We start from the raw sequence: 21,954 nt of genomic DNA, 5'->3' as shown, positions 1-21,954 counted from the left end.
TGGTGTCAAAGAAGTTGTTGAGCCAGTTTTTAAGGACCTCTTTGTTATCGAAGGTAACGCCCTTCATATGGTTTGACAGGGAGTGGAAAAGATGGTAATCGGTCGGTGCAAGGTCCAGAGAATACGGCAGATGCTGAAGGACCTCCCATTCGAGCTCTTGGAGTGCGGCTTTGACGACTTGTGCAACATGGGGCCTGGCGTTGTCATGAAGGAGTATGGTTTGACCATGTCGATCAGGTCTTTTCAGTCGAATAGCCTCATTCACGCGGTGTAGCTGGGCAATGTAGAGCTCCTTGTTGACCGTGGCATTCTTTTCGAGCATTTCCCAGTGCACCATGCCCTCCCAGTCCCACCAAACACATATCATGATCTTCTTTGGATGAAGGTCCAGCTTGACTCTCGGCTTTGGCGTATCTCCTGGAGCCACCCACTCCTTTCTTTGCTTCATATTGATGTATAGGCACCATTTCTCATCTCCCGTGACGATTCGGTACAAAAAGCGCTGTTTATGACCGCGTGTTGCTCGATGGCGGGCGAGATGCTGAGAAGCAATTTGAAGGCGACTTTCTTTGTTTTTTTCGTTGAGCTCGTGAGGCACCCAGGCTCCCAATTTTTCGGTAAATCCCATTGAATGAAGGTGATTGAGAATCGTTTTATGATCGCAGTTCATTTCTTCCGCCAATTCACGACTGGTTTGGCGACCGTTCTCCTTCAAAAGTGATTTGAGATGTTCTTCATCGAATTCAGAAGGCCTTCCACTGCGGGACGTGTCATCGACGTCAAAGTCGCCATTTTTGAACTTTGCAAACCATTTCCGTGCTGTAGACTCGCCTATGACACCTTCTCCATACACGTTGCAAATGTCCCGGGCTGCTTCGGCAGCTTTTTGACCTCGATGAAAAGCAAAGAGCAGGTGTCGAAAATGTTGATTTTTGCCTCCTGGGTATTCCATTTCTAAGCCTCAAAACTAATAAAAAATTAAATAACTCAAAAATACAATTAACATAGTTTTGTAGAGGAGAAAGAGTTTTATCGAATGAATACTTACCCTTTGCCAAACAGCACACAAATCGTTGTAAAATAAAAGAAAATATAAAAACTCTACGAACTTATTCCCCAACCCAATATTTTAAAATCAGTTGTTCTCCCTCCTTTTGAAAAAGTGAAGATCTCTACCTTTCCTTTCGAAAGCCTCTTAATCACAGGTAATTCAAGACTCATTTCAATAAAAGAAACTCAACGATTTGCATTTATGAAAAATTAAACTTGAACCGGTTTACATGTAAAGTGTCCACTAAACACCAGAACAAGAGGTTCCTACTTACCTTCCTGAGAACATTTCTGGGAGATGATAAAAGATGCTGAGGGCCCTGGCCGGTTGGCTCAGTGGTAGAGCGTCAGCCTGGCGTGTGGAAGTCCCGGGTTCAATTCCCGGTCAGGGCACACAGGAGAAGCTTCTGCACCCTTCCCTCTCTCCTTCCTCTCTATCTCTCTCTTCCCCTCCCGCAGCCAAGGCTCCATCAGAGCAAGTTGGCCCCAGGCACTGAGGATGGCTCCATGGCCTCTGCCTCAGGCACTAAGAAGAGTTAAGTTGCTGAGCATCAGAGCATGCCCATCATGAGATGGGCACAGCATTGCCCCTGGTGGGCATGCTGGGTGGATCCCGGTCGGGTGCATGCAGGAGTCTGTCTCTGCCTCCCCTCCTCTCACTGAATAAAAAAAAAATTAAGAAAAGATGCTGAGGCCCTGGCCGGTTGGCTCAGCGGTAGAGCGTCGGCCTGGCGTGCAGAAGTCTCGGGTTCGATTCCCGGCCAGGGCACACAGGAGAAGCACCCATCTGCTTCTCCACCCCCCCCCCTTCCTCTCTGTCTCTCTCTTCCCCTCTCGCAGCCAAGGCTCCATTGGAGCAAAGATGGCCCGGGCGCTGGAGATGGCTCCTTGGCCTCTGCCCCAAGCGCTAGAGTGGCTCTGGTTGTGGCAGAGTGACGCCCCGGAGGGGCAGAGCATCGCCCCCTGGTGGGCAGAGCGTCGCCCCTGGTGGGCATGCTGGGTGGATCCCGGTCGGGCTCATGCGGGAGTCTGTCTGACTGTCTCTCCCTGTTTCCAGCTTCAGAGAAAAAGAAAAGAAAAGAAAAGATGCTGAGAACCAAGGCCATCGAGGGGCGCACAACCTGCATGGCCGAGAGACCTGCAGCAGCAGCTGCACGCCAGCCCATGTTCCATGCTCCAGTCAGAGGGTGCGTGCGCGTGCTCCAAACACCCTCTGCCTGGGTGTCAGCAACTCCTCTGTTCATGAATAGAGAGCATCATGTGCATTTCTGGTAAATCCACCCATAATGACAAGCCTTCTATACCAAGTGGAGAAAACAGTATTTAAAAAAAAAATCAACATAGAACTATTTATTTTTAGTTATTGTATTTAATGGAGCATATTTACCCAAAATATATGCTACCTCCAGTAATTTGATCATTTAAAATAGTGACTTTTAAACCAGTTGGACCTAGAATTAAAAGTATGTTAATATGACGCTTTCTGCTACACAGGAATGGTACTTACTCTAACAAAACTCTGTGTGTGTGCAAAGGCATTGGATAATATAGTCAAAGTAATCAGCTCTAGGGGCAATATTATGAAGGAAGGCAGGAACTGTAGAAGAACACCATCAGAAATCAAACATACGGTCACTTACAATCAGCTGCTTCAGTCCAACGAAAGACTGCTCTACTGAGCTGGCGGTGAGGACCTGCCTCTTGGCTGCGGCCTTCTCGCCCAGGAAGCGAAGCATCAAGTCTTTAACTGCGTCCCCCTGGGCAGAAGATGCAAAAAATATGTCAGGACAACAAAATGCTACTTAAACTCAGCTGACTGGAACTTGTCACCCACTGAAGCTTCTTTTTTTCCATAGGCATGTGGAGGGTACAGTGTCATCAGGGTCCAGCAAGCATCCACTTTTTGGAGGCTTCCGGGTTTAGACACAATGAATTGTAACACTCCATCCAACTGATTTATCTGGCCAAGGCCTTTCTTATTTTTCTTATCGAACCCATAAGGACGTTTTCTATAGCAAACATACTATATGCAATACAAATATCTGACCACTTTGGTAAAGACCCACACCAGAGTTTTTGTGCAGAGGACCCAGGCTCCAGCTATCGCCACCACATAATTTTACACAGGAAAGATACTGTGAATTAAGCCTGTTTTTAATTTAAAAAGAATGGGAAATTGATCATTTACTAGAGCCCAGATGTCACGGATAACCCAGTCACACAGTCTGGAGCTGCTTCAGAGAATTCCAGGGGAACTATCCACCCTCTTGGACTCACTTCCAAGACCATGACTAGGACCTGAAATACATGAGATTAGGGAAGCCAACTGGGTCCTAAATTACTTGGTGACCTAACACAGACTCTCACAAGGAGCACCTGAGGAACTCTTGAAGAACAGGATTTTCTAATGCTTATCAGGAATTTTATGTATGTGTCATGCATGCAAATATGTAACAGAAACAGAGGAAAGGAATGAGATGTGGACACAGAACCGTCCACTTCACAGGGAGATGCTGCTGGTGAGCGTGGCTGTTGGAAACGCCCAGGCTCACCTGGATGTTGTCAAACTTGAGGCCCGGCATGGTGAGGTTGTCCTTGTCTACGAATACCGTGTTGTACTGTTGGGTCGCTACTGAAACCAAGACGTCCCTGGTCCCCTCCCCGGGCAGCCAGGCATCACTCCTGCGGTCCATCTCGCTCATGCTCAGGGCGGTGGCAAAGGGGTCCTCGCTCCCTGCGAACACAGCCTGGATCTGGGAAAACGGTTTTGGAGATGGAGGGATTTCTAGAGCCGCTGTGGGGATGGCCGATTCTGACCTGGTCACCCCTGGAGAGTATGGCTCAGGGGGGGCCGGGGCGCTCCCTCCTGAGGGAGACGGAGACACCGTGAGTGAAGACAGTGGCTCTGGGGTGGTGGCGGCGCCCGCATGGGGGTTACTGACAGAAATGAATGTGGACATCGTGAATGAGTCAAAGAAGTCAGAGGCCAGGGAGTTAGTACTGGTTGTCTCGCCAAAAAACGTGCTCAGGCTGGGGCTGGGCTGGACCACCTGGGGGGGGGTCTTGGCGGCCGGCTGGCTGGCGCAGCTGAAACTGGGTGACTTCACCATCTGTGACTGGAAGCCGTCCTGTCCAAAGGGGGCAGGCGGGGTGGCTGCGGGCTGGGGCTGGCTGAAGATGGTACACACGGGCACGGGCTGGTCCTCAGGAGCAGGCTGCCTGGAGGGCAGGCTGGGCCCCTCGGGGACAGCGCCCTCGCGCCCATGGCCCAGGTCCCCTGAACTTGTGTTCTCAGAGGCGGGCAGGCCTTGGCCTTCTGGCTTGGGGTCTGCCTTCAAGGACGCTCTGCCATCAGGGCTCACGTCGGAGACGTCCTCAGTGGCCTCGTCTCCACTGCTCCCACTGTCATGCAGGGAACTGCCGCCCACACCATCATCTGGGACGCTGTCCAGCCTGAGAGCAGCACTGCCTCCCGCGAGCCCCACGGGGTCCTGCGCACCCCCGAGGTCACCCATGTCCTCCTCGCTGTTGTTAGGAGAGTCAGAAATGAGGACGCTCTCCATCATGTGCTCACTGAGCTTGTCCATGAAATTATTTGAGTCCTCGGACACGGTCTCATTCTCCTCTGACCCAAACTCGTCCCCCCCAAGGTCGATGGTTTCCTCCTGGTACAGCAGCCCTGGTTCTGGCTGCGGTGCCTGTGGGGTGATGGTCTCTGCTGGCCCCTCAGCCAGCTGGGGCTCCACGGTCAGGCTCTGGTTGGCACCTTGAGCGTCCTCCATGGTCTCTGAAACAAAGACACATGTAACCTACCTCATCGGCTTTCCATCTCAGTCACTAGGAGGCTGACTTTATCCAACCGTTAAAATTGTTTTCAACTTATAGAAATGGTGAATACATGTCATTATACCTTTGTCTAAACACAACAGCAAGAGGGAGCCCTAATGTCTACCATGACCTCTAGGTGACGATGATGTGTCCCACGTCCCTTCTGGTGGGGTGTGGCAGTGGGGGAGGCAGAGGTACATGGGACATCCGGCACCTGCTGCTTAACTCTGCAGGAAAACTGAAATGGTTCCCCCCAAAATAAATGCCCATTTAACAAGAGTTTTCTCAGTTATAGATGCATGTCAATATTCAAAAGACCCCAATTCTCAGCCATTTATTTATTATTGTGGTAAAGGACACAGAACATGGTTAGCCCTCTTTTATCATCTCTAGGTATATAGTTCAGTGGCATTAAGGACATTCATGCTGTGTGTCTGGCTCCAGAACTCGTCTCATCTTGCAAAACTCAAATTCTGTCCTCGTTAAACGGCAGTTCCCCACTCCCACCTCCCCCCAGGCCTTGGCCACCACCATCTTACTTTCCATCTACGAATCTGATGACTCTAGTGACCTCATAGAAGGGGAATCACACAGTTTATTTTTTTGTAACTGGCTTTATTCATTTAGCACAATGTCCTCAAAGTTTATTCATGGTGTAGCTTATATCAGTTTCCCTAATTTATAAGACAGAATAACAGTCCACTGTCTGGATGGACCACATTTGTTTATTCCTTTGTCCAATGATGGACACTTTATTACGCCCATCTTTTGACCACTGCTGAACTGACACTGCTTCTACAAACAGGGATGTACAAAACATCCCTCTGAGACCCTGCTTGCAATTCTTTTGGGGAGGGGGAGGGTACCCAGAGCTGGAATTGCTGGGTCACACTGTGATTCTATTCAGTTTTTGAGGAACTACCAACCTATCTTCCACAGTGGTCAGCACCATCTTACATCCCCACATGCGGGGACTCCTACTCCTCCACATAGTCACCTGCCCTCATTCTGTCTCTTTGAATATAGCCGTCCCAGGGGTGTGGGGCCTTCAGCCTTTCAAACCATATTCACTCTTTAAGACTCAGAGGCAGCACAAGAGGCTGATGCGGATGGCAGGACAAGACCATACACTGGCGCTTATGTGTAACTGTCCTGTTCTAAGAGCGTCACCCGCATTTTCCTACGACAACCCTATGGAATGGCTGCCATCCGTCCCTTCATTTGGGAGGAGGAAGCTGCAGCTGAGAGGCAAGGCGACTTGCTCAGGCTCACACCGTGGGCAGGAGAAAAGCCGCATCCAGCCCAGGAGAAACTAGGTCGGTGGGGGCTGGTGGGGGTGCGTAAGAACACGGGAGTCTGCAATCTGAAAACATGATGGCTCCTTCTCTCCAAGAACTTTTTTTGAGCAAAAGTTACTGTACATAGTTCTATTCTCACAGCGAATAAATTCAAGGTAAGGGGGCCAAGACTATCATAAAAGATGGCTTTCCCAGAAAACAAACAAACAAACAAACATCTTTTTCTTATAGAAACTATACTCAGCTGACCATAGATGACCTTTTTCTCATGGCCAACGCTTTTATCACAGTGCTCCAAACTAGCTGTCCTTCCCTTTTGGCTCACCCTGAGATCCAAAACCAAGATTAATTTAAAGTAGAAAATCAAAGTGAAACTTCCTGGAGAAGTTTCTTGTCCACCATAGTCAGTTACTAATTCCCCATTGATTAACTGTTCATCTAATAACTATTAGCTCAAAATTTAAAAGGAACAATAGCCCCCTTTCTGGTTCTATTTCTCAGCAAGCCCAGACTAACGCTGCCTTAGGGACATCAAAGAGTGGGTGCACCCATGCGTAAGATGTTTCTCCCCTGGGTCTCTCAGGGGAGCAGGAAGACCAGGGAAACAAACACGCCTTCATTCTCCTCCACAATAGCTCTGCAGGATGGCCACCAGCTGCTTCACAGACAGATGAGGACACTGGGAGTCAGAGTGACAGGACTCATCTGACGTCCCTGTCAGTGACACACCAGAAAGGGTGTCACTGACCCCCTTGACTAACCCTCTGAGGACTGAGGTGCCCTAGCCCAGAGTCTGGTGACAAGGAGATGCCAGAACAGCTGGTTCTGAGCCCTTTTCAGAAAACAGACTTTCCAGCCATCACTCCAGGTCCCCCAGCACTACATTAATCCACAACCGGGGGACCACAGAGGCGACAAGGTCCAAAACCCATGATCAGAAGAAAAGGGAAGGCGCATCAGAAGGGGCAAAAATCACAGTGTTTTCTTTCTTTCTATGCAGGAAAGAGTGGAGAATATTCTACCTTTAAAACAAGCAAAACTAACTGACCGCCGAGGCTAATTTGTATTATAAGAGATTCAGAGAAAGGCATGCTCCGATGGGTACCCAGGAACTGTCCAGGGATGACCAGAGCTACTGCCCACAGGACCCAAATACAGAAGGCTCAACAGTATGCAAGACCCATTCAGTAGCCACTTGGATAACAGCTGCTCCCACAATAATTAAAGACACCCAGATTAAAACTATGATTTATGTATGTGTGTGTGTGTGTGTGTGTGTGTGTGAGAGAGAGAGAGAGAGAGAGAGAGAGAGAGACAGGCAAAGATTTTTAGAAGTCATTTTGGGGAAACTTACTTCTTGACAGTCAGAATATAACCTTTCTGAAGGACAACAGCCAGGCAAAAGATAAAACTAACACAGCCGTTCTGTGCTTACCAATTTACCTTAAACACTTTTAAATATGTTATCTTCTGAAAATAAGAAAACTGAGCAAAGAGGCAACAATCTTTCAAGTCAAAGCTTAAGTTTCTAACTACAGTAGGTTTCCATTCTTCTTGGAAACCTCACGTCTAATGCAATCCAATTTATTGAGTCAAATTCTTTGTTTCCTGGTGACAATGTTGACACCGAGGCTGCCCACTCCAGAGGGCAAATTAGATTGTTCATCTGGATTTCTCAATAAAAACCACTGCCAAAGGTCTGGACTGATATGCCCTGCCAATCAGGGACCATTACTCAAGAGTGCTGCTGTGTCTCAGACAGCGGGCGACACAGCATGACCCTGTTCTCAAGGAGATACATCAGGGAATGGTGCGGAGCGGTTAAGGGAGCAGAAACCAGACACAGCTGATGGAAGAGCGAACTCGGATGGGAAAGAGCTGCTGCTAAAGCCACAGATAAGTCCTCTTTTCTCAGTGCAAAACCTCAGGAAGTCCTTGCAATTCTTCCCTTCCTATCAAAGGTACATTTTCTAGAAATTTTTCTGAAATACTGATTGGACGCAAAACAGCATTTCTAATCTGTGGCTAGGGCAACATACCTTAGTCCCTTCAGAGGTCATGTTCTGACATTTGTTATACTCTTGTTTTTCTGAAATTGTCCACATTTATTTCCCCAAACAATATGCTACTTAGCTTTTTCAGTTTCTGACTTCATTTCCTGCCCCCCAATTTTAACCTTGTACATGGAGTGAAGGTATATTTCATTCATCTTCACTGGTGATAACGCTCTGCTCCGAGATGCTGTCACAACGCATTGTGTATACCAGTGGTTTTCAACCGTCGGTCCGCTGACTGGCGCTGCTTGGGGTAAACACCCTGACAGTGTATGAAGATCTAGGTGAACTGTTTCGTGGACCGGCACAAAATTTCTGGCATGTGGGTGGTTGAAAAACACTGATCTATTCTACTCATGAGAGATATTTGAGGTGCTTTTAGGTTTTTGATGCTACAGTTGGTTATGCACATTCTTGTACACGTCTTCTGGGGTACATGTGCAAAGTTCTTCATGATATTAAAAGTGTGTGCATGCGTTGAGTAATACACTTCTTTATCTTCACTAGATAATGTCTGATTGCTTAACTAAGGGGTTGTACCACTTTACACACATAGTAGTAGTGTGTAAGTATTGTTGTTCAACATGTTCTTCTACACTTTGTATTCTCAGACTTCTTAATTAGCATCAAGAATATATTTTAAAATGCCTACAAATCAATAAATGATCCAATAGGAAAATAGGTAAAAGATTTGAACAGGCTGAAAGGGATACACAAGCATGCACCCTAGGACTTAAACAGCCATACTAATTGATTTTTCCAGCACAACTCCATTTTATACTCGTGGTCTCAGTAAAAGTCAATACCTCTTTCACCCTCAAAAGAGTCCAAGTGGATAGAATATATGGTCTCACTCCCCATAATCTCACAATCCGACTGGTGGACGTATATTACAGAGGAATTCCTGCACACAGCACTATAAGCTACAACCATGAATGTTTATGAATAGCAAATCCAAACAAAATAATTCTCCTTCCAAAGCCCCCCAAATAAAAAATAAAAAAAATCTGGAAACAACCAGTGCCCACAGACACACTAGTAAATAGTGGTACACTCAAAATTGGAATATTGAACAGCAGTAGAAATGAATGAACCATCCCATAGCTAATGCATCAATATTTGAATTTCCCAAATCTAATTTTGCCCAAAGTACAAGTAGAAAAGTAAACAGTATAATAATATAAAGTTAAAAACATGTAAATGAAATGATATATTGCCCTAGTAACACAAACACAAAAAAAGCAAAGGGGAGACAGTTTGATGGGAGAGAGGCACATGGAGTTTCTAAGCCACTGGCAATGGTCCACTTCTCATGCTGGTGGTGAAAGGCTAGTCGGTTTTGCATTTGATCTTTTTTCTATCTCCCAAGTTTATTATGTGCCGTCTTTATATTTCATCATTTCAAAGTGGAAAAGCACATGTATCTGTTTTTGGTTTGTGTGTGATATAGATCTTTACTCCTATTACTGGCTTAATAACTTTTCTTAAACCATACACATGATTATAAGCTTATGTCGCCACTGAGAAAGGGAAGGGTGCCTAAGGTGCTACTCCCAACTTGATTGGTAACCAGGGATTGCAGTAAATTCCTAACCAAGGCCTTCTGTGGGGCTAGCCACAAACTTTCCAACAGTTGCCAATTCAAGAGAGGAATGGTTCTAGAAGGCAGTGACTGTTCTTTCTACATATCCTGATAAAAATGTGAAAATAACTGCTTCCAGAGGCTTTCCCAGAACTCCCAACTCCAGGTGATTGAGACCCTGCTTTACCTGTGTATTCTCTCCCTCTGATGTAAAACTGTCAATCCTTGAATGTATGAAATGATAACTGCTGATGCATAGTGCATATTTCATCCTCCTTCGCAAACAAATATCCCCTCACTGTCCTAAAGGCTGACACTGTTCCTAGGCTTGTTGGAGCCCTGCTCTCAGGTCAGCCCACATAAAATTCCTTCTTCAATCTACAAAGAGTCCAGGTTTCTTTACACTGACACCATCAAATTGCTGGCAAAGACATCTCTTCGACTGGGCGAGTGCTTTGCACAGTGAGCTTAATTAACGCCTTAACATTTCTGAAGTACTAACTTTACGTCATTTAAACCCACTAACAATGAAAAGTACGGCTGTTCAGTTTCCCTTTCTAGAATCAGACTCTGAATTATAAATCTTTTACCAGATGGCAATCATGCAAACCCTATTTCCATGAAAATTCTTTGCTGCATGGAAACTTATTTATTATATATTTATAAAATTTCCCCACGTAAAGAACACCCGCTGCCCATCAAGCATTTTACATGTATTATCTTTTTAATTCTCAGGGACAACCTACAGCTCCTATGACCTATTATTACTTCCATGGTACAGCAGAGAAAGCCAAGTGATTGTCACAGCGCAGCGCCGGATACTTGTGGACAGGATCCCAGCACGGGTCTTTCTGCCTCTGGTCCTTTGCAAGGCTGCTAGGAGGGATCGGAATTCAGAGCAGCTGGGGCGAGGCAGCAAGACCACCGAAGGCAGGCTTCTTAAATAGCCACCGATGCCCAGGCACTTGACAAACGGGGATGAGCTGCACGCAGGTAAGCGCAGCAGGTGCAACTTGAGTGATAGAGCAGAGTGGTACCACCACGCCTGGGACGGGGAGGCCCCTGCAGAGACCAAGGAACCGAGCTGAAGAAGCTGCAGCATCCCATCTGCATCCCTCTGCTGTCCCCTCCCTTCCCATGGGGAGGACTCACGTCTGCACCAAACACAGTATATGGAATGTACGGAGAAGGGGACAGGGACATACTACGAGTCAAGTATCCGAACCCCAAAGATACGGTGTCCTCCAGCGTCCAGAAAGACAGGAAACGCGTCTTTGGGGTTGAAGCCTGGCGGTCGAGAGTGAGCAAGACACACATGTTAGAGCGCATCTCGGAGCCTGGCGGTTCTTTCTAAACAGGTGTGCCTTCAGTCGCGACAGGTGTGTCCTGCAATCTGGACCGGACCTGCCGGGGAGGCGCGCGACACGGGGGCTAGGACGCCCGTACACGGGCCCCTACCCTGCCTTCCCGACTCCGAGAGCGTGGCGGGCAGGTGCCCATGGGCGCCGGTCTGCACGCAGCGAACTGGGAACAAGACAAGGTACGGTGCCGCCGGTGCCGGGGCGGGCCTGAGCTCGGACCCCCTCTGCCCGGCCGCCCCGCCCCGCGATCGGCGCCCCGCAGACCCCGCTGCACACCTGGGCGGCGGAGCCCCGGGGAGCCGCCCGGGGACGGGGGCCCCAGCAGCCGGGGTGGCCTGACCCCCTCTGTGGCCCGGGCCGGTCCTCACCTGCCTCCCGCCTGCAGCTTCTGGTAGGGGTCACCGCGGTCAAGACCAGGGTCCGGGAGAAAGCGGAGGGAACCCGGAAGGGGGAGTGAGAGCCGCGACTCCCACGGCGCCTGCGCGCGCCTCTGCTCACCTCTGCCCGCCGGCGGCTGGCGCGCATGCCCAGTGCTGGAGCCGGCGTCACCGTTTACCAGCCCGCCTCACGTGATCGTGGCCGGAACGTGCGCGTTTCCGGTCCGCGCAGCAGAGGGCGGGGCCTAGGCCTCCAGCTGTGAACGTGAGCGAGGGCAATGGGCGGGGCAAGCGGCAGGTACCGGGGAGTGGGAAGGGGGAGTTATAATGACGTCAGAGCTACAGGCAAACGTATAGCGAAGGGCAGTTGGATGGGCGCGGGTTAGGCTCATCTCCTTCCAGGCCAAAGCGCCCTCCTAAGACTTGATTTTCAGGTATTTTATCTTTGTGCCTACCTGTATTTTCAACTTTTCCTGTCATGCATTTGTACTGCGGACAGAAAAGGGGCCACACACTAAACCCCAGAAGCTCAGGAAGGCCTGCCTGGTGTCCTCAGGAGCTCAGAGACTTCAAGTGACCAAGCAGGATGGTGTGAAATGAAAACTTTCTGAATAAAAGCCAGTTACGGAGTGTAGTCATGTCCTGGGCCCATATAGCCCTTGACAAACGTCAATCTTTACCTTAACTGAGCCTGTCTATAGTCTTTTTGCAACTCTGATGACACACCTCTGGAATGTCAGGGTACTTTCCTCTTCTCGAGACCCCTAGGGGCACAATCTCCTACCAGAGCTAGAGACACAGAAGCTCTCATTGTTATTATACCTGTTAACTGTTACCTAGCCTATACCACATATGTAAAAATGTGTCTATTCTCTTTACCTTTTATCTACCGCCAGAGATTTCCCCATTTCGCTTTTTCCCACTTCCCTAATCTATAACCAATGGATTACATCTTCCCCTTTGATTCTGATGTGTAAAATTAGTGGTAAAACCGCCCTTTTCCGGAACATTTTCTCAAGCCATTGATATTTGGCTTCCCAGCAATTGTCGATAGTTTGGCTCAAATAAACTCACAAAATTCTTATATGTTTGGACGTTTCTTACGTTGACACTTGCTAAATATTAACATGTAGAACAAGATTTTGCAGACACAGCTGTAACCAGATGAGACTGACAGGAACCCAATAGGATAGGTTTAGCCAACTTTCAAGAATAAATTAACATGTAGTTAAGCAAATGACGTATATTTAGCAATGGCTAAGCCTCCCTTCAGGGAGACAGGGCTATAGATGGGAATTCCTTCCTTATCTGCTGCAAATAAATAAAACTACATGAATACTACTTCTCGTTCTTGAATAAAAGATCCCAAACTGCAAACTCCTTGTGTTCAGGTAACAAGAACATGGCCTAATAATGTCAAGGCAAGCACTTTGGGACAGTCCTGGAGATGGAGTGCGGCAGGAACCTAGGGGTCATTCCAGGTGATTCCAATGTGGTCAGGTTCCGCCAGCACTGCTATGCCAGGCCTCCCTGTCACCCCAGCACTGGTAATGAGGTCCTTTTCCCAGGCTACCCTCATTGCTGGGCCCCCGACTTTAATTCTGGCCTAAATAGGAGTCTGATAGAGCAGCCACCCATCCTAGCTACACCACGCAGCGGCTGATCGTTAAACGCAAGCATGATTATTCCGTGTAAGGCTGGGAACAAGAACTTTATTTACAACAGTGGGTATAAAGCGTTTGTCCTCGCGCTCAGGAGAAAGTGCCAGTGTTAACAAAAGATAGTGTCACCATTGCAGGTGAGCGATCCCAGGATGGAGCTGGGGGGAAAGGACTTGCAGCAGGAGACTCTCCGGCGGGGCGACTCCTAACGGCGAGGTGGGGGGAGCACCGTGCAGGTGGAACCCTGCGCCCGCCTGGCCCGCCACCGCCCTCGCCCGCTCCCACAAACCAAGTCTCAGCCACCGCTCCAGCCCCTCCCCGCCAGCGGAGTTGAGAGCCCGGATGGGAGCCCCAGTGGGCATGCGCACGGTCTGGGCGCCGCCGCCATGGGCCGTCGGTGAGGAGCGTCTTGATGACGCATCAGAAAAACACAGGAAGTGAGTCTGACGGAAGCCGCGTTGGGCCGGAAAGCGTCTTGTTTCGCGTAGGCCGGACGCTGGGAATGAATGGGCGCTGAGCCAGGTGCGCGCCGGCTCTAAGCACCCGCCTGAGGCGTGGGGGCGGCCGCAGCATGGAGGACGACTCGCCGGTGATCTATGGATTGGAGTTCCAGGTTGGTCACAGGACGGCCTCGCGGCGTCCCCGCCTCCCCGTGCAGCGAAGGCACCCGAGGCTGCGGGGCCCGCCGGGCTCCGCGGGACAAACCCCGCCGCCTCCCTGTGTCGTCCCGGGCGTTATGGGGGCCGGACTGTCACTGCGCCCGGGTCGCTGGGTTCGTGTGCATTTCCCCTCCAGCGCCGGGGCTCCGGGAGGCAGGAAGTCCAGTTTTCCTAGTTTGATTCTGATACAGTTACATCTCCGACAGACATGCAGAGGGAGCCGGAAGGTTCTTGTCCCACGTCTCCAGGTCCCCCTGCTGATGGCACCTTACGTGACCCGGGCACAGTGGCCAAAGCGAGGAAAGGAGCGTTGGGACAGTTGGTGGCCGGAACCGCAGTGTTCGGATGTCACCTGCTTCCCCACTAATGAATGCCCCGTTTCTTTTTCATCCTGCGCGCTCCAGACCCTGGTCCCTGAGACCATCGTAGTGGGTGCTCAGCCAGTGGTTGTGGAATGAGTTTACCCCTCATGTAAGTGATGAAAAGGGGGGGGGGTGCACGTGGCAGTTTAAGAGTGTCGCAGGAGTCAAAGGAGGACAAATAACTCCCAACTTGATGAAGGAAGTAGGATTTTTTTTTTTTTTTTTTTTTTACAGGGACAGAGAGTCAGAGAGAGGGATAATTAGGGACAGACAGACAGGAACGGAGAGAGATGAGAAGCGTCAATCATCAGTTTTTCGTTGTGAGACCTTAGTTGTTCATTGATTGCTTTCTCATATGTGCCTTGACCAGGGGCCTTCAGCAGACCCAGTAACCCCTTGCTCGAGCCAGCGACCTTGGGTCCGAGCTGGTGAGGTTTTGCTCAAACCAGATGAGCCCGCACTTAAGCTGGCGACCTCGGGGTCTCGAACCTGGGTCCTCTGCCTCCCAGTCCGACGCTCTATCCACTGCACCACCGCCTGGTCAGGTGGAAGTAGGATTTTAATAGCTAGAGTGACCCCTAAAGAGGCAACCAAGCACGTGCTCCCCGAAGTTAGATTTCTTACACCTTATATACCTTGACAGCTTTAGCTTTCACGTGACGAATGCCTAATTTCTTTGTTTGTAGGCCTGACTTTCATTGTCTCTGGGAGGAGAGGGGGTATGAGAGGAGGCCCCGGGGTCTGTCTTTGACTTTTTACTTATATTATACTATTCTCTGGAGCAGTGAGTTCATTTTAAGGAACTGATAACAAGCAACGTCCACACTCCTGGTTTGTTATTTTTCAAACTTTACTGTCTGCCCTTGCTCCCTTAGTCCTGAACAGTGAGGTCACGGGCTGGAGTGTAAGATCCCAGACATTGCAGCCATCCCTTCTCTGCATTTTTCTGTTTTTTCCTCCTTCAGGAGGAGAGCAGGAAAGCCTGCGGCTGGAGAGCAGTGAGGGGTGCCTTAGGGAATGAGGTGGACAGGAAGATAGGTGGAGTTCTGTCTGGGCTCTTAGAGCCTTGAACTAGTTTTCTTTCTTTTTAAAATTTTTATTTTATTTTTTGATTTAGAGAGAGAGGAAGAGGGAGAGAATTTGTTCTTGTATGTGTCCTGATGGGGGATCGAACCAGCAACCTCTGCACTTTGGGGCGATGCTTTAACCAATCAAGTCACCTAGCCAGGGCTGAACTGGTTTCCATGTATTCAGATAGCTTCACCACAGTGGGACAGATACAGTTCATTGCATTGTGAGGTACCCGGTGCATAACAGAGTGCAGCAATGTGTGTCAAAAACATAATTAATCTCTGTTTTCCAGAAGTTGACAGCATGTTCATAGCTGAAAGCCAGGACTTGACATGACTCCTGAAGCTTCAGCCCTGGCCCCAGCGCTAACTAGCTGTGTGACCCTGGGCTTCAGTTTCCTTCCCAACACAGTGGGAAAATGAGTGTCGACCCAGTGTGGCCCTTGTGGAAATTAAATGAGTCAACAGATTTAATCCAGGCACCTAGGACAGTGTCTGGCACATAATAAGAATCCAGTAAATATTGTTCTAATTATTATAACGAGACAAAAATCCTTAATGAGAAATGCCTTGCCAGGCAGTATCTAAGTGACCTATGAATAATGAACTGGGTGGCAGGGTTTGACTCACAAGACCAGTGCCGCCCTGGACAGTTGTCTCAGTGGTGAAGTGTCCCCCAGCACGTGGATGTCCTGGGTTTTATTCCCTGTCAGGGCACACAGGAGAAGCAACCATCTGCTTCTCCACTCCTCCCCTTTTGCTCCCCCCCCCACCTTTTTCCTTCTCTCCCCTCCTGCAGTCATGGCTCGATTGCAGTGAATTGCTCCTTGGCATTGAGGATGGCTCCATGGCCTCGGTTTCAGGTGCAAAAGATATCTTGGTTGCCTAGCGATGGTACAAGGCCCCAGATGGCAGAGCATTGCCCCCTAGTGGGCTTTCCGGGTGGATCCTGATCGGGTGCATGCTGGAGTCTGTCTTTGCCTCCCCTCCTCTCACATTAAAAAAAAAAAAAGACCAGTGTGAGGAGCACTCTGCTTAGTGCTGTGCAGACTTCAACTTAATTCTCTAAGCAGTCATTTTGGTGGATGTTACTTTTCTGTAGTCGGTAGGCTTTAAATTCAGTCCAACTTCAGAGTGCCTTAACCAGGAATTTAGACTGTTTTCTCCTTAATGAGGTACGCATAGGGGTACCTACAGAGGGTCCATCCAGGGAGATACAACCTGCCGTGGTCTTACGCTCCCTAATATGGGTGTCTTCGACCGGTGCTGCTCAATAACTTCTCTGTCTTAAGAAATCTAAATAACCCAGAGATTTTGATCTTCGGTTTTGGGTCTTTGAGGTCATTAAAATGTTACTGCCCGGCCAGTTGGCTCAGTGGTAGAGCGTCGGCCTGGCGTGCAGGAGTTCTGGGTTCGATTCCTGGCTAGGGCACACAGGAGAGGCGCCCATCTGCTTCTCCACCCCTCCCCCTCTCTTTCCTCTCTGTCTCTAGCTTCCGCTTCCACAGCCTAGGCTCCATTGGAGCAAAGTTGGCTCGGGCGCTGAGGATGGCTTTGTGGCCTCTGCCTCAGGCGCTAGAGTGGCTCTGATTGCAACAGAGCGATGCCCAGATGGGCAGAGCATCGCCCCCTGGTGGGTATGCCGGGTGGATCCCGGTTGGGCACATGTGGGAGTCTGTCTGACTGCCTCTTCATTTCCAACTTCAGAAAAATACAAAAAAAAAAAAATGTTACTGCCTTGGGTGTCAGCTATTTTATCTGAATTTCTTTTTTACCTTAAAAGCAGCAGCTGATGTTTGCACTTGTTTACTTTGGATAGCATCATGGGCCATGACTTTCTTGACTTGGAAGAAGCATTACTGCAGAAGCATAAAAAGAACTGAAAGTTACTGTGGGAGTTTGTTTGCCAGTGAGGTTCAGATCGATGTGGGGAAGAGTTCGCGCTAAAAGATGGGACTCGGTTACTGTCCGCTGGCTGAGGGTAGTGAGGTTTGCAGGATAAAGTGAGGCACTCCTAGCCAGAGCAGCGACATGGTGGAGGGAGGGTCATCAAAGTCAGAAAATGCTGAGCACATTAGTGTTTGTGGCACATTTTTGTTGGATAGGACAAGGGTGGCAAGGTCTGGGTGGTTCTTTGACCAGAATCCAGGTAAGTTTAGTCAAGGGCAAAGAGGAAATCAACATGTAATTAACCAAATAGTATATATCAGTGGTTTTCAACCTTTTTATACCTGACTCCTGGTGAAAATAAAATTATTTCAGGTACCACTAAGGTAGAAATCACTTTGAGCATAAGTGAATTCAATCAAAATCTTTGGGTCTATAATCCTGTACAACATCAGGGTGGTTAAGTCTTTCATGGGGACCAGCATGAAATTTCTGGTGGTGGACTGGTTCGCGGACCAGCAGTCGAAAAACACTGGTGTTGACAAGCGATGGCTAAGCCTTCCTTCCTGGAGACAGCTGTGGATGAGAATCCCGGTCTTCTTGACTTGCGGCAATGAAATAAAGCTACCTAATGATAACCACATCTCACTCTGGACTAGAGCACCCAAGTGGGGGACCTCTTGAGTTTGGTAACATTTTGCTATTGAAATAACTGGCATCTTTTAGCTCATGGGAGGGGAATTTTGACTTGTGCCCATGGACTGCAGTTTTCAGGCAGCACCATGGAATCCAGATGTGGGCTCAGGCACATGAATCCAGCAGCAATAGAGGAATACACTCACAAGGAATATTGTACTTTGGCTTAAATAGTTAATGGAGATGTATGAAGATGTTTCCCTGGGACAGAGTGAGGCTCAGGAGAAGCCCGGAGTTCAGGTGAAGAACAAGTGAAGCTGCAGTGTGGAGAGTGTTTGTTGCTATTATTTTGTGTACATTGTTTACATGGGCAGTTTGACACCTCAGTCATGTTTTGGGTTCCAGCTTGCTTGCTTGCCTTTGCTTTTAAAATTTTTTCCTCCTTCAACAAATATGTTACCCAGGATAGATGGATATGCATGTGCATGTATATTTACATATACAGATACACATATATGTATACATACACATGCACATGTGTGTGATATGTGAGTGTATATGTGATTTGTGGAGTCTGTGTAACATACACATACACACATATATGCATACATGTATTTATATACACATTTTTGTTCCCAGGCAGGACCTGTGTTTTCATTCTGTTTTGAGTACTTAGGTGCACATCATCACTTTAAGAACCCTCCGTATCTGAGGCAGCTGGTGTTTTCCTGGTGCGGAGGATGAGAAATAGACATTTAGCTAGCACAGAATGAAGACAGGTATACCTTCCTTCCTTTCTTTGGTCTTTCTAGAAAAGCTTGTAGAACCCCAAGGAGTTAATTGCGCTGTTGGGATGGTGCTCAGATAATCCTTCGCTCTCTGCTGTACCAGCCTAGTGATTTGGGGGTGGCTCTTGGCAAAGAGATCCTTTCTGGAGGGAGATGAGTCACTGCAGTGGGCTGAACTGCCCCCATTCTGTGTCTCAGTTGCTAGAGCAGAAGCTCTTCCATGCCTGCTTGTATCTGGAGTGTGGCTCTGGAAGGGGAAAGTCTGATTAAGAGCCGTGACTGCCCTGGCCAGTTGGCTCAGCGGTAGAGAGTCAGTCTGGCGTGCGGGGGACTGGGTTCAATTCCCGGCCAGGGCACATAGGAGAAGCGCCCATTTGCTTCTCCACCCCGCCCCCCTCCTTCCTCTCTGTCTCTCTCTTCCCCTCCCGCATCCAAGGCTCCATTGGAGCAAAGATGGCCTGGGCGCTGGGGATGGCTCCTTGGCCTCTGCCCCAGGCGCTAGAGTGGCTCTGGTCACGGCAGAGCGACGCCCCAGAGGGGCAGAGCATCGCCCCCTGGTGGGCAGAGCGGCACCCCTGGTGGGTGTGCCGGGTGGATCCCGGTCGGGCGCATGCGGGAGTCTGTCTGACTATCTCTCCCCGTTTCCAGCTTCAGAAAAATACAAAAAAAAAAAAAAAAGAATGGTGACTGAGGTACAGCCCGTGCCTGTTATCTAGGGTGATCATTCACTTGCTCAGTCTAGGGAGCACATGAATACAGTTTTGAATTTCCCAAGGGAATTTTGTGTCCTCAGTTCGTAGCCGCAAGTTCTGTTTTCTATGCCCCCTGCGACTTAGTACACCTGGTCAGCACATTTCGATGGGTCTTCCCTGATGTTCTCCAGCTGCCTAAATGGTGATGGCAGGCTAGACTGCTCCATGAGGAAGTGGCCATGGCTTTCCTCCGAAAACTGTGCAAGACACATGCAATGAATGATAATAAAGTGACCCATGATCTGACGCCAACCAAATACATAATTATCCTACTTGTGTTACCAGTTTCCTGCTTCACCATACCAGAAGGAGAACTGACTTAGACTGGGAGTCTGGGTTGCTCTCCCACTTCTAGAAGCCGTGTGACTGTGGCTGGGTCCGCTACCCTCTCTGGTCCCTCAATGTCTTTATCTTCTGTGTGGGAATAACATTACCCGTCCTGTCTTCCTGTCTGCTTCATTGGCTTATAAGGATGAACCAAGATAAAATACATGGAAAATTTTTGTGATACTATATACTTTCAATCTTATGTGTGCATGTATATGTGATTTGTGGAGTCTGTGTAACTTATACACATACACATACATATGCATACATGTATTTATATACACATTTTGGTCCCCAGGCAGGACCTGTGTTTTCGTTCTGTTTTGAGTGCTTTGGTGCACATCCTTCTAAGAACCCCCAGGGTCACTGGAACACCTCAGAACCATCATTACAACTAGACTTAGAAAAGTCATGTTTACCTTCATTTGAAGAAGCAGAATTATAGACATGGATGTAGCTCTGTCACCAAAATGTCCGGTTAAATTATTTTTATAATTTTTACCTAGTAATGTACTAGAAAGATCTTAAACTTTTTTGAGATTTCACTGTTCTTTTTTTTTTTTTTTTTTTTGTATTTTTCTGAAGTTAGAAGTGGGGAGGCAGAGAGACAGACTCCATGTGCACCTGAGTGGGATCCACCCAGCATGCCCACCAGGGGGCGATGCTCTGCCCATCTGGGGCGTTGTTCCATTGCAACCAGAGCCATTCTAGCACCTGGGGCTGAGGCCATGGAGCCGTCCTCAGTGCCCAGGCTAACTTTGTGCCAATGGAGGCTTGGCTGAGGGAGGGAAAGAGAGAGATAGAGAGAAAGGGGAAGAGTGGAGAAGCAGATGGGGGCTTCTCCTGTGTGCCTTGGCCTGGAATCGAACCCGGGACTTCCACACTCTGGGCCAATGCTTACCACTGAGCCAACCGGCCAGGGCTTCAGTGTAATTTTTAAAGATGCCATTTAGATTTTTTTGTTGTTGTTGTTGGGATAATTTTCCTCTCTGATTAAGAAAGGCTTCTTCCATGTGAGAAAAAACAAGGTTGTCTGAGACTGCAGCAGCTTTCCCCCTGAGACACAGGATCCACTGATGTCAGGGTCTTGCGTGCTGCCCGTTGCTCCTCTCCAGCTGTGTACTTCTTGGCTCTTCACGTGGCTTTAGAGTGAAGCAGGTCGAATGCTGGCTTGTTACAGGCACCCAGGTGGCTTCTGCCTCGCCAAATCGCCCTCTTGTGTCCGTCTGATGGCCACGACTGCAGTTCACTTCTTTCTGGGTCTCATGTTCTCCAGGGGTGGCATTCAGTCCCGCCATCTGAATGGTCCGTAGTGGAGTGGTTGGCGGTGGTTTTGTCTTTCGGGCATGGCCTGGACCCTTCCTCATGAGTTGTTTTTCCTCTAAGCCAGGGGCGTTTACATCTGATAGGGTTCAGAGCGTCGGTGAATTCACTGATATAGACAAAATTCTGTGTATATGTATGCACATTTTTGGCAGGAAAATCTATAGATTCATAAGAATTCATTAGCTTTGCAAAGAGGTCCAAGACTCCAAAAATTATCCAGCCAGCTTTTGCCGAGGAGGGTATGGGCACACTGACAGTGGAACCTAAAAGTACTCTAAGTAGTCGAATTGGATGAAGTAGGTCTTTTTTTCTTTTCTCCCTCCACTTGTCTAATCTTGAATACTGCTTTAGACATACATCGCGTGGTTTTACTGAACTCTATTTTAGTAGTTGATGTTTTGTGCCGCTGGTTCTTCTGAGGAAGGGTGGGAACTTATGTGATGTGGTTGTATTTTCTGTTGTCTTCAGAGCTTTTATGGTAGACACCCAGAGGGCCATTGGCACCAGATCAAGTGGTCAGGACAACTGTTAACCTGCCCTTCTTACCATTTTGAAAAGAATGAATCAGGGCAGTGAGACCACGTAGGAACTCGATGTGATGGAGGAAGTGGGGTGTCGGGCCTGTGTCTAGCTGCAGGCAGAGTGAGGGTGTGGACAGGGTTCCTTCAGTGAACCGTGTTCGTCTCCTGGTGCTGTGGACAGTCAGCCCCGATGCCATGGTTATGGAGAACCACACTTTGTTGCCCTATGGCTCTCTAGTCTGCCCTCGGTCTTCCGGTGCCCTCCACAGAAGACCTGGTTTGAAACAACTGCTGTGCCGTTGCCAGGAGCCATTGGCTGCTGTATGGATGAAGGCTAGTGTGTCCACCAAGCTATCACTGCTGGAAATGATGGCTTTATTAAGACACAGTTTATGTCTTCACTGCTCAACTTTTG

At 48.7% G+C, this 21,954-nt stretch overlaps 2 protein-coding genes across 5 annotated transcripts in view; one reads left to right on the top strand and one right to left on the bottom strand.

Annotated features, from left to right (window-relative positions):
• TRAPPC12 (trafficking protein particle complex subunit 12) overlaps positions 1 to 11,693 on the bottom strand; it is a 39,180-nt gene extending 27,487 nt beyond the window's left edge. The window contains exons 1-3 of one of the 4 annotated variants that reach the window (XM_066234520.1): positions 11,672 to 11,693; positions 3,603 to 4,837; positions 2,691 to 2,807 (exon numbers count right to left, since the gene is read on the bottom strand). In XM_066234520.1, the coding sequence (XP_066090617.1) occupies positions 2,691 to 2,807; positions 3,603 to 4,832 (1,347 nt within the window). In that variant the 5' untranslated portion in view covers positions 4,833 to 4,837; positions 11,672 to 11,693. Of the gene's footprint in view, positions 1 to 2,690; positions 2,808 to 3,602; positions 4,838 to 10,558; positions 10,873 to 11,541 lie in introns of those variants that run through there. The other 3 variants (XM_066234518.1, XM_066234521.1, XM_066234519.1) reach the window with 3 other exon arrangements.
• Positions 11,694 to 13,656: 1,963 nt separating this feature from the next.
• Positions 13,657 to 21,954, top strand: part of EIPR1 (EARP complex and GARP complex interacting protein 1) — a 78,751-nt gene continuing 70,453 nt past the window's right edge. The window contains exon 1 of the mRNA XM_066236176.1: positions 13,657 to 13,824. Within this exon, the coding sequence (XP_066092273.1) occupies positions 13,783 to 13,824 (42 nt within the window). The 5' untranslated portion in view covers positions 13,657 to 13,782. The remainder of the gene's footprint in view (positions 13,825 to 21,954) is intronic.

This window comes from Saccopteryx bilineata, chromosome 6 (assembly GCF_036850765.1).
Source record: "Saccopteryx bilineata isolate mSacBil1 chromosome 6, mSacBil1_pri_phased_curated, whole genome shotgun sequence".
Taxonomy (NCBI): domain Eukaryota; kingdom Metazoa; phylum Chordata; class Mammalia; order Chiroptera; family Emballonuridae; genus Saccopteryx; species Saccopteryx bilineata.
The sequence above is the reverse complement of the archived record's forward strand: the minus strand, read 5'-3'. Positions and strand labels throughout refer to the sequence as shown.